This window comes from Symphalangus syndactylus, chromosome 19 (genome assembly GCF_028878055.3).
Source record: "Symphalangus syndactylus isolate Jambi chromosome 19, NHGRI_mSymSyn1-v2.1_pri, whole genome shotgun sequence".
Taxonomy (NCBI): domain Eukaryota; kingdom Metazoa; phylum Chordata; class Mammalia; order Primates; family Hylobatidae; genus Symphalangus; species Symphalangus syndactylus.
Genome location: NC_072434.2, coordinates 70,170,661 through 70,183,153, shown reverse-complemented (window position 1 = coordinate 70,183,153; position 12,493 = coordinate 70,170,661). Strand labels below are relative to the sequence as shown.

The window sequence follows — 12,493 nt, the reverse complement described above, 5'->3', positions numbered from 1 at the left end:
TAAATTGACTCCCACCACCAAAGAAAAATCATTCCTTCACCCATTCCTCCTACCCCACTCAAGAATGTTATTCTTGTTTAGTTAAACCCACACTCCCTAGCTGGTGGTTCTTTGAGTAGTTTTGGATTTGGTTGCCCAATATATTATTTTATGTCCCACCTCTTCCAGTAAGAGAGCTGTCTTCCTGACCAAGGGTGGGCCCACGATTTGGTTCTGGCCAATAAGAGAACCTCTTCACCCTGGTTGCAGCAAGTGGTTCAGGATGACCATGTGACTCCTGCTGGTCCAATCAGAGAGACGTTGCTACTTGGACAGATTGTCCAGCTTTGGGATCACAGTACTGGTAGAAAGTGAAGTTGGGACTATATATAGGAGGAGAAAATAGGTCAAAACACAAAGAAAGGCAAAGATAGGTAGAACTAAGAGATGGAGAGGATGCCATTGTTTGAGCCCCTGGATCTAGCTAGCCGGAAGAGCATACTGAAAATACACAGTAACATTAAGCTACTTTGAATTGGATTTCTATCACCGGCAACCAGAATCCTAACAAAAAGACCAGATAGAAGGTAAAAGCAGAAAAGCTCCTTTTCTTTGATGGGGGTGATGGCAATGGTGGGAGTAGTTAAGTTGGCATCAGGACCCCTTGTTATTATACTCCATTGACTGTTCTCTCTTGGAGCCCCATCACTGAGAGCCAGTTAAGGGCCTTATAGTCTTTTTTTTTTTTTGAGACAGAGTCTAGCTCTGTCGCCCAGGCTGGAGTGCAGCAGCCGATCTCAGCTCACTGCAACCTCTCCCTCCCGGGTTCAGGTGATTCTCCTGCCCCAGCCTCCTGAGTATCTGGGATTACAGGTACCTGCTACCACGAAAGGCCTTATATTCCATTGGTTGATGCCAAATGAATCGAACTTAACCAAGAGAGCAAATTGCCTCACTAACTTTATTTATTTATTTATTGAGACAGGATCTGGCTCTGTAGCCCAGGTTGGAGTGCAGTGGCATGATCTCAGCTCACTGAAACCTCTGCCTCCTCGGCTCAAGCCATCCTCCCACCTCAGCCTCCTAAGTAGCTGGATCTACAAGGCATGCACCACCAAGCCCGGCTAATTTTTTGTATTTTTGATAGAGGCAAGGTTTTTCAATGTTGCCCAGGCTGGTCTTGAACTCTTGGACTCAAGCAATTGCCCGCCTTAGCCTCCCAAAGTGCTGGGATTACAGGTGTGAGCCACCTCTACTTAGACTGCTTTAATTCTTCTTTCCCTACTCTATCTCCTCATCTAGTTTTGGAACAGAGTTACTCTGGAAAGCAACTCTTGAATCAAACCTGACATAAACTATTAACTAAGCTAGTTACATCAACTTTCAAAATTAAACAGACTGTCTGGTGCTTGGGATACCAGAAGACCATGAAGAATCACAGGCCAGCTTTCTTAGGAATTGCTTCTTAACTTAATTTGGGCATCATTCAGTAGGAAAAGAATGCCAAGCCAGACTTGATATTAAACAGAGGCCGGAAGATATAAATAACTCAAATAAAGCAAATCAAGAATCACCATCTCACTAGTAGGAGGAGAGAAAATAAAGTGAAAAATAAGAAGGAAAAGACCAGACTGAACTTTTGAAGGGAAATATTATTTGTAAGTGAGAGACACTGAATAAAATCAAGTACAGTGAGTTGCTCAGTGAACATTACAAAAAAACGCACAAAACAGGAGCTATTTAAAGACTAATTATGAGATGTTGACAAATATAAAATGCCACCTGAGTTAGACAAGAAAACCTGAATGGTAAGCTAGGATAGTGGTTTTCTATTCAGGGCCTTTCCCTGAAATATAAGCACCCTCATTGGTGATAAATTTTAAATGAGCAAGTCCTAAAAAAAAGTTTTTCACAAGAATATAAATGAAGAAATAGATGAGTTATTGTCAAAAATTTTGGTACATCTCATCCTAGAGTAAGACTTCTATGGCAAATTGCTTTGCAGACAACCAAAGCTAAATATAGCATCAGGTTACTTTTGGGGTACAGTATCCCTTAGCTACTCTCTGAATCTAATTAGAACATTAATAAAGAGAATGCTAGACATTCTCAGAACACCTTTAAAAACACACTGGCGCCGGGTGCAGTGGCTCACGCCTGTAATCGCAGCACTTTGGGAGGCCGAGGTGAGTGGATCATGAGGCCAGGAGATCGAGATTATCCTGGCTAACACGGTGAAAACTCGTCTCTACTAAAAATACAAAAAATTAGCCGGGCGTGGGGGCGGGCACCTGTAGTCCCAGCTACTCGGGAGGCTGAAGCAGGAGAATGGCGTGAAGGCGGGAGGCAGAGCTTGCAGTGAGCCAAGATTGCACCACTGCACTCCAGCCTGGGCGACAGAGTGAGACTCCGTCTCAGAAAAAACAAAACAAAGCAAAAACAAAAACAAAAACATTGGCTTACAGGTATATGCATATATCCAAACTCAGCAAATTGTATACATTAAATATAGACAGTTATTTTTTTAAAAAATGCAAAAACACAAGAGACAACACACACACACGCACGCACAGGCTTGGCTTTATTTTGTTTATCACTCTGTGTTCAACAAAAACTGTTAGCATTTCTATGAGTTTTTTGTTTACTGAGTTGGTTTAAGTAACTCTACCCCTATAAGCTTTATAAAACCTCCACTAGTTGTATGCCTGAAATATCTAAGTTGAAGGAGTGGTGAATGAATGAATGGCTATTGGCTACTTCTCAGTAGCATTACTGTTCTGGAAATGAAGTCCTAACATTAATTTGGAGTTTGTGATTTGGAGGCTCATTTAACTCATTTATTGAGCCCCTACAGTGCACAAAGCCACAAGCCTAAGCACTAGGAATCAAATCTGTGCCTAAGGGAAGGCCTTATTTATTGCTTGGGAGATAGAAGTGTCATGATTTGCCAGATAGGATACCTCTGCAGTTTCTAGTAGCAGAATGAGGAAGTTAAGGAATTGAGAGTATTTTGTTTGTTTTATTTTTACCTTCCATTTCCTAAGTGGGCCTTGAGGCTTTTTTTTTTCTTTTCTTTTTTTAATCAGAGGAAGAAAAGTGAAATAGAAGAGATCCTGTGATGCAGAGGTTGAGAGTGTGGGCTATGAAACTGGCCTTTCTGGCTTTCTCATTTACTATCTGTGTGACTTTGGGCAAGTCTCTTAACCTTTCTGTGCCTCACTTTCATGAGTTGTATAGCAGGCATGACTATAATGATACCCACTTCATAGGAATATTGTGAGGATCAATGGAGTTAATATAAGTAAGTGCCTAGCAGGTAAGTAAATATCACTATTGGTCAACCAATCACTTAGCTACATTCATCTCTTACATTCCTGCCACTCAAATAACATTATTTTTCTCAAATATAAAGCTTGTTTGTGTCAGATTCCATCTAAGGTAGGTATTCCCACAGAGAGGGGCCTGAAATAAGAGGCTAAATTTAAATTTTTCCCTCAATGGCTTTAATTATTGATTTGCAGTTCAATTCATTTACTACCAAATAGAGTATTCAATCACTGGCTACTTTGATCAAAGAACCCAACAGCTTCATATACAAAATGAGTACAATATCAACATTTTACTTCATTAAAAGTTGGTACTCATGATAAATGAGTTAAGGGTATTAGAATGTTTGGAGGCCAAATGAAAGTATTATAACTAATGACACATAGTGACATTATTTATCTGATTATTTCCTGCCTTTCAATTTTAGAAAGACTTGACTAGAGGCTGAATTTGGACATTAAACCCAAGAAAGTGAACATTTGAAGATACTTTCTCAAAGTAGAATTTGGCCAGGTCACCATGCTTAGCAACAGTTTCAAAGAGAAAGATAATTGAGATTTTTAATGAGCTTTGAAACTTACCTGAAAGGTGGGATAAAAGTGTGGTGTTAAGCAGTGTGAATTAATTTTTTTTTTTTTTTTTGAGCCAGAGTCTCACTCTGTTGCCCAGGCTGGAGTGCAATGGCATGATCTTGGCTCACTGCAACCTCCCCCTCGCAGGTTTAAGCGATTCTCCTGCCTCAGCCTCCCGAGTAGCTGGGACTACAGGCATACACCACCATGCTCAGCTAATTTTTGTATTCTTAGTAGAGACGGGGTTTCACCACGTTGGCCAGGATGGTCTCGATCTCCTGACCTCGTGATCTGTCCACCTCAGCCTCTCAAAGTGCCGGGATGACAGGTGTGAGCCACTGCACCCGGCCTGTGAATTGATTTTAGACAGCTTGTTTAGGATACATCCTAGTGGTAATATCTTTCTTCTGTACCGTAATTAGCCAGAAAATAATCTTTTATTTAATAACATTTTTTCTGATCTCCTTTGAGGAAATACTCTAAGGTCAGTTGTCACCTGATCGTATTGTTTGTGAAAATTGAGTGGCATTCTCTAGTTTTATTACAATAAATCACTTCAGTGCGAGAAAGAGGGTACCAATCTTTTTTTTTCCTAGCTACCAGCTAGATTTTATAAAATAGGAGCTAAGAGTTCAGAATTAGATTATGATGATCATTTCTCTTTCTTTCTTTCTCTCTCTCTCTCCTTCTTCCTTTCTTTCTTGACGGACTTTTGCTCTTGTTGCCCAGGCTGGAGTGCAATGGTGCTGTCTCGGCTCACCGCAACCTCTGTCTCCCAGGTTCAAGCGATTCTCCTGCCTCAGCCTCCCGAGTAGCTGGGATTACTGGCATGCGCCACCACTCCTAGCTAATATTTTTGTATTTTTAGTAGAGACAGGGTTTCTCCATGTTGATCAGGCTGGTCTCGAACTTCCGACCTCAGGTGGTCCGACTGTCTCGGCCTCCTGAAGTGCTGGGATTACAGGTGTGAGCCATCTCGCCCGGATGGTGATAGTTCTTTTCTATTTTCTTTTTATTTTTTTGGGACAGGGTCTCGCTCTGTCACCCAGGCTGGAGTGCAGTGGTGTGATTATGGCTCACCGCAGCCTCAACCTCCTGGCTCAAGCCATCCTCTACCATCAGCCTCCTATGTAGTTGGGTCTACAGGTGCATGCCACCATGCCTAGCTAGAATTTTATTTTTTAGAGAGATAGAGTCTCACTATATTGCCCAGCCTGGTCTCGAACTCCTGGGCTCAAGTGATCCTCCTGCCTCAGCCTTCCAAAGGGCCAAGATTACAAGCATGAGCCACTGCACCAGGCTTGATACTTATTTTCTATCCAATTTCTAAAGCACTATAATTTGATTGTTATCTAGATATGGGGCCCACCTGTCATATTCTTTAAATGGTGGCCATAGCTGAATTTTGTGGGAAAAAATGCATTGCATTTTATAGAATATGGCCTCTATAGACTAATGTTACTCCAAAACCATTCAGGCTATGGGAATCTTCTGCCAAATCTAAACACTGTAGAGCTAAGAAAAGAAAGAGACTCTGGGGAAGACGAAATGAAATTAACTGAATAAATCCTAATTTGGAAGGGAGAAAAATGACAAATGGAAGAAAAATGCAAAAGGCAGAGAGGCAAATAGTTTCCCCTAATGTCTGTGTCTCCTGATAATATTTTAGAGCCAACATTATATATGGGCAGCTAAAGCTGAAAGATGAGAAATAAAAATATCTTGAATCCTACTGGAATATCATGTTCTACGTTACTTTTTTTTCCATTCTTGGAGACACAAACAAAAATTATACTGTGAACTAACTGCCACAAAAGAAAACAAAATACTGTTAGGTGTAAGTAGAAAGTGTACAATCAAGTTCACTCCAAACTACCTTCTCTTCCTCACCCATCCGTAAAGTAACTTAATTTTTCGAGGGAGAGCCTTTTTTCTGGGTGATGGGGGAGACCGTGCCTACAATCCTTAGCATTGATTTCCTAACTGCTGAGTAGCATTAGTCATGCATCCTCCTCATGCCCATAAATGGAGGACAAGCCTACACTGATGCTATCAGATGAATTTAAACAAGGCATGTTCCAAGTGAACCCTCAGAGCCAGACTGACAACACTCCTGCAGCAAACTCATCTTCAACAGAAGCAAGTTTTATTTCCTTTTCTGAGTACACACTGCTAACAAATGTGTAGGCCAATGTGATGGCTCTGTACTGTACACCTAGGACTTGGAGCAGGCCTCCTACTGTGATATTAAGCAGGGGTAGCTGGGCACGGTGGCCCATGCCTGTAATTCCAGCACTTTGGGAGGCCATAGCGGGTAGATCACCTGAGGTGAGGAGTTAGAGACCCGGCTGGCCAACGTAGTAAAACCAGTCTCTACTAAAAATATGAAAATTAGCTGGGTGTGGTGGTGGGCGCCTGTAATCCCAGCTACTGGGGAGGCTGAGGCAGGAGAATCGCTCGAACCTGGGAGGAGGAGGCTGCAGTGAGCAGGGCTCTCACCACTGCACTCCAGCCTGGGCAACAGAGCAAGAGTCAGTCTAAAAAAAAAAAAAAAGCATGGGTGAAAGTTTATCTGAGGGAAAGTTGAGATCTATATACTTGATGTTAAGAACAGAGTATATTTCTTTTGATGAATAGTTTTCTCTTTAATTAGAGAAGTCATTCACTCATTTATTCATTCATCTTTTAAATACCTAGGTGCTTACATGATGGGCCAGCCATTGGGCCTTGGGCTGGCAACCCTTATGAGAGAAGAGTTCAAATGATTTCCACTATTCAGCCAAGCCAACAAAACCTCAGCTAATTTTTAGTTTTTAATTTCAGTTGTTTGGAGACAGGTTCTGTCTCTCAGGCTGGAGTGCAGTGGCCGGATCATAGCTCACTGCAGCCTCGAATCCCTGGGCTCAATCTTCTTGCCTCAGCCTCCTGAGTAGCTGAGACCACAGGGGCGCGCTATGATACCTGGCCCATAGTTTTTTTTTTTTTGAGACAGGGTCTCGCTCTGTCTGCCAGGCTGGAGTACAGTGGCACAATCTCGGCTCACTGCAATCTCTGCCTCCCGGGTTCAAGTGATTCTCCTGCCTCAGCCTCCCGAGTAGCTGGGATTATAGGCGCCCGCCACCACACCAGGCTAATTTTTTGTATTTTTAATAGAGATGGGGTTTCACCATGTTGGCCAGGCTGGTCTCAAACTCCTGACCTAGTGATCCGCCCGCCTCGGCCTCCCAAAGTGCTGGGATTACAGGTATGAGCCACCGCACCCGGCTACATGGCTAATTTATAAAAAATTTTGTAAGAAGGCCGGGCGCGGTGGCTTACGCCTGTAATCCCAGCACTTTGGGAGGCCGAGGCAGGCGGATCACAAGGTCAGGAGATCGAGAGCATCCTGGCTAACACAGTGAAACCCTGTTTCTACTAAAAAATACAAAAAATTAGCCGGGCGAGGTGGCGGGCGCCTGTAGTCCCAGCTACTCGGGAGGCTGAGGCAGGAGAATGGTGTGAACCCCAGGAGGCGGAGCCTGCAGTGAGCCGAGATCGCGCCACTGCACTCCAGCCTGGGCGACAGCAAGACTCTGTCTCAAAAAAAAAAAAAAAAAAAAAAATTTTGTAGAAACGGGGTCTTGCCATGTTGTCCAGGCTGGTCTTGAACTCCTGGGCTCAAGTGATCTGCCTGCCTCAGCCTCCCAAAGTGCTGGGTTTACAAGCCTGAGCCATCATGCCAGGCCCAGACCTAATTTTTAAGCAGAGTTTATGAGAAGAGAATCAGCTTTAATTTGTATTGCCTTAGTGCACTCTCATCCCATAGGAAGGTAGTTTGATACAGTTGAAGGAACAATGGACCAAGAATTGGAAATCCTGAGTTTAAGTTGTGGGCAAGTTACTTAACCTCTCTGGGTCTCACATTTCTTTTCTGAAAAATGAGTGGGCTGGACTGAAGATTCCTTCCATCTCTAAAATTCTTTTATTCTATATGGTAACACATTCCACAGCATTTCCTTTGTGACCAGAATTAGTCTGTGACTTCCTACCTCAAGTATCCCTTTGCCCTCTTTGAATGTTAAACCAAATATGAATAAGAAGCAATAACATTTTGTCACAGTCAACAAATTGCCCTTCCACAGAATGACCTTTGGAGGTCAGGCCACCCATTGCAATATCTAAATCCAAAAGGCAATGCTATGACCAACTTGTGAGCTGGCAGGCTGCCATCCAAAAGGATGGAAGTGGTTGTAGGCAGCCAAAATTCTTGGCTGGTACATTTTTAATAAACATAGAAAATAAGAACAGCATTTTCCACTTGGATTGCTTAATTTGGTGCCCATACCATTGGAACATTTGCTGTTAGAATAAAGATGATGTGATATATCACTTATTTAGCGCAGGATGGATTAACTTTCACAAATGAGAAGTAGGTTATGGAGTCATCTGTAAGGAATTTTTATCCTTGTTTCTTGTGTCTGGCAGGAGATAGCTTGAGTCATTACAGCACTCTCTCCACCCCTTTTGGCCCTTTGTAAGAGTTTTCCCTGAAACATAAGCTCTGTCAGATTTACTGTATTCCTATGAATGGACTAAGGCAAATTGCTGTGACTTCTTTGTGGTCGAATATGTTTTATTAATACTTTTCCAAGATGGTTCAATATGTCTTGATTTTTCCAAGAAAAAAGTCTCCACAGCACATGTTCAAATACTTGAGGTATGTGTTTCAAACTACAGGGAGAAACTTATGTAAGACAATGACCCTCATAGTTGGTAGCTATGATTTTTAATCATGCCTGTTGAACTAATTGATCCAGTTACTTGAGCTCTATGTGTCTCTACTTGCAATATGGCAACTAGGACATTTGACTGGCAAGTTTGTTTTCTCTCCAGTGGTTGGAGATCCTTGAATAAAATGCCCTCTGTAATGGTAAGCTATAATTAGGTATGTGGGTGGAAATTAGCGTTCTTCAAGTACACCATGTTTAAGGCAAAGGCATCATGCTTTCTACTACCTGAGGCCACCTTGATCCTGTGCCATAGCTCCAGGTTACTGCTTCCATACGGCTGTTGGTCTAAGGCTGCCGGTTCCAAAAAGAAAATAACTCTGTACTGAGCTCTGAAACCAGGAAGTTTTTTTTTATTTTTAAGACGGAGTCTCGCTCTGTCACCTAGGCTGGAGTGCAGTGGTGTGATCTGAGCTCACTACAACCTCCTCTTCCCGGGTTCAAGCGATTCTCTTGACTCAGCCTCCCCAGTAGTTGGGATTACAGGCGTGCACCACCACGCCCGGCTATTTTTTTTTTTTTTTTGTATTTTTAGTAGAAACAGGGTTTCGCCATGTTGGCCAGGCTGGTCTGGAACTCCTGACCTCAGATGATTCGCCTGCCTCAGCCTCTCGAAGTGCTGGGATTACAGGCGTGAGCCACCGCACCCGGCTGAAACCAGGAAGCTTTTTTTATGGTTAAAAATGGGCTACACAGTTCTATTATAGACAAATCAGGCATTGACCACGGATCACTATAACTTGTCTTTTCATTTGGAAGTGTACATTATTCCAACCTTCCTATCTTTTGAATGGTACCTGCATCTTAAAACAAAACACCAAAAGTTTTGAATGATTCCTGGAGTCATGGTAGGTCCTCCATTTTGGATGAGATCCTTCAGCAGTAGGATCCCTGTAGCAACAACCCTTTTCCATCCTCCTCATCTTTTATACAGAAAGTACATCCCTGTCTTCCGGACTAAAGGGGGGCTGTAATTCGTACAGTTAAAAATTTTATTATTGGATTTGTTTTTAGATTAAAAATAAAACCGAAAACAAAACCTTCAACAACGATCAATTCTGGCTTCCTGGATGCCCTCCTCCCCGACTTGACTTGAAATGAAATTGCCTCGCCAGTATTTTACATCTACTTTTTAAGGGAGGTGACCTCACGACCATTGGGAATGACGAAAAATTTTAAATTATCATTAGTTCCTCTCTCTCCCCGCCCCCTGCCCGGGATTCCCTCTTTGCTAATGACGCTGGAAAGTGGCTCCACTGGCTGCGTTTCTCTTCTTCCACTCTTGCGGCAACACACTGTTCCGCGCGCGTCTCCCGGCGACTGCGTTTCCCTGAGAGTCGGCTGCGTTCGTTTGGGGATGAAGTCATCCCTATACCTAGTGTGCACATCAGCTCGTTCCACCGGCGCAGCACGCTGGGATTCCTCGGGAAGAAAAGGAGCGAAGGGAACAATGATGACCATATTTTCCATTTATATGCCCCTCCTCAACTCCGCAAGAATCGCTGGGCGCAGCCGCGGCGAGGGCGGGCGGTTGGGCTGACCGGGATGCCCCCCGATTCCCTCGTCCCCGTCCTGAGACCGCAACAGGGCGGGTTGGGCACCCGCCCCGCGCGAGGGCACCCGGCCGCGAGCCGACCCGGAGTCTCCTGACACGGCCCTGTGCCCAGTCACGCGTCCAAGCTCCCCACGCCGGTGCCTACGGGTCCGGCGCCTAGGAGGTCTCGGCGCCTCGGTCTACGCACCGCGGCCGTGGGGGAGGCCTCGGAGCTCCCCAAGCCTCTGGGGAGCGGGAGGCGAGGGGGAGGGGGCCGACGGTCAAGGACAACCGCGGGCGAGGAACCCCGGCCGACACTGGCGGGAGGTGTTGGGCGGGGGGGTGGCCCGCCCCGAATCCCAGGGGGGGTGCAGGGGGCGGGGTAGGGAGGCAACAAAGAGCCTCTCTACGCCGCCGCCGCCGCCGTCGCGCTCGCTCCCTCCCAGCCTCTCTCTCCGCAGTCCGGCGGGGGCCCGGCCGCCGGCGCGTGGGAGCGCGCCCGGCCCCCCGCCTCTCCTTCTCTCCCCTCCCCCCGCGCCGCCCCCTCGCCCCCGGGGGAAGGAGGGGAGGAGGGCGGCGCCTGCGTGTTCCTCCGCCGCGCGCCCCGCCTCCTCCCGGGCTCCTCGCGGCGATCCCGACTCTCCTCCCGCGGCTGCAGCAGCTGCCGGTTGCACACGGCCTCGGCGGCGGCGCGGCGAGCGCGGGCCTGTGGAGCGGCGGCCGGGCGCGCGGCCCCGGCGGGCACCCCTCCGAGGGCGGCCGAGGAAGCTCCGGGAGGAGGAGCAGGACCACGAGGAGGTGGGAGGTGGCAGCCGCTTGGGGACCAGCTCCGCGCCTCGGCCTCTCCGCCCCCTCCCCAGCCTTTCTCTCGCCCTCTTCTCCCACACTCCCGGCCGGCGCCTCGGCTTTGTGCGAGGAGATGGTGTAGCCCCCTGGCCGCCGAAGGAGGAGCCGGACACTTGTCTCCCGTCTCCGAGCTGCTCCCCACCCCTGGAGGAGAGACCCCCCTCGCCTCGGCGCCTTCTGCGTCTCCCGGCTGGTGGGGAAGCCTCTGCGCCGCCGGCACCATGAGGTGAGGGGCGCGCGGGGCGGGGGCCGGGCGGGCCATTGTGCCGCGGGAGCCGCGACCCCCGTTCTCCTCGGACCCCGCCTTCCCTCTCCCGGCCCGGCGCGTCTCCCCTGGTCTCTGGTCTGTTCCTCCCCCCTCCCCCTTTTGTCCCTTCCAGTTTATCTTTCTTTCTTGGAAACCTCCCCAACCCGTGTGGTTTGGGGGTCTCGCTTCATCGTTCTCTCATTTTTCCTCAAATGCTCTTCTTTCACCCAGGATTTCCCTTCCTAAATTTAATTTGCGCCTGGCTCCCTCCCCCCAGCCTTTGCAAGCGAAACCCGGGAGATGGGGAGGGGTTCGAGAATCGAAGCGTGCATGTTGCTGGGAAACAGGTATTTTCTCGTATATATGTAAAAATTTCATGCACTTTTGCCTCCGAACTCTCGTGTTTAATTAAAAAAGGAAGAAAAGTTTGAAAGGTCTGAAATCTCTGCTGGTAATAAAGTGCCTCTGGTAGGGGTAGGTGAAGGAGCTGTGAAAGGTGAAATTTCACGATGGTGGGGGAAGGGAAAGAACTGATTAGGTTCACGTGGTGGGGGCAGTAAAAGACTGGGATAAGTAAGTTGGTAGGGGTGTGTAAGCGGGGGCGGGGAAGGGATCTGTTTGGAAAGCCTTTTCTCCCCTTCCTCTGTAGCAGCCTGTGTTGCATTGCAGCAGCTGCTTTTTCCCTTTGCTCTGTAATCAATAAAACAGGAGCTAAATTATTTTTGCGGCCCCGAAGAAGATAATTGAATGTACTGTCGTAAAATATTTTTTTAATTGATACGATGAAACATATGGTGTGATATTTTTCTTTATTGTTTCTCAAATTGTGTAGGAGAATAAACCATGATGTGGTGTGTCATTCATTGGAGATTTTTTTTCCAGCCTTTCCTAAACCTGTTTTGTGTCCATAACCTTCTCTTTTCGGATTGGTGCAAGACTTCGTGAGAAATGGGACTTGGTAGACTGAAGGCTGATCCATTCTGCGTTATCATCCTTAAAGGCCTTCCTTTTGGGTTAAACAATTGTGGATAAAGTAAATTACTCCATTTCTCTCTCCTGGAAGAGATAGTCTTACAGTTCATTTGGATTTGAATCTCCTTTGTGTTAAAAGATTAATGGCCAACCGTTGCTGAGACCTTTATAATGTAGTACAATGAGATTTGAATGATATAATCTACAAATTCCTTCGCTTTGGCAAGAAAATGTCATGTCATTGGAATTC

General features: G+C 46.2%; 2 protein-coding genes across 4 annotated transcripts in view; one reads left to right on the top strand and one right to left on the bottom strand.

Moving 5' to 3' along the window:
- Positions 1 to 9,618: 9,618 nt before the first annotated feature.
- On the bottom strand, positions 9,619 to 11,247 carry LOC134731944 (zinc finger BED domain-containing protein 3-like). The gene is made up of 3 exons (XM_063613595.1): positions 10,787 to 11,247; positions 10,387 to 10,722; positions 9,619 to 10,066 (listed from the first exon to the last, which is right to left on the bottom strand). The coding sequence occupies exons 1-3, from the start codon at positions 11,245 to 11,247 to the stop codon at positions 9,820 to 9,822; spliced, it is 1,044 nt and encodes a 347-aa protein (XP_063469665.1). The 3' UTR covers positions 9,619 to 9,819.
- ENAH (ENAH actin regulator) overlaps positions 10,839 to 12,493 on the top strand; it is a 167,255-nt gene continuing 165,600 nt past the window's right edge. For all 3 annotated transcript variants that reach the window (XM_063613371.1, XM_063613370.1, XM_063613366.1), the window contains exon 1: positions 10,839 to 11,250. In XM_063613371.1, the coding sequence (XP_063469441.1) occupies positions 11,246 to 11,250 (5 nt within the window). In that variant the 5' untranslated portion in view covers positions 10,839 to 11,245. The remainder of the gene's footprint in view (positions 11,251 to 12,493) is intronic.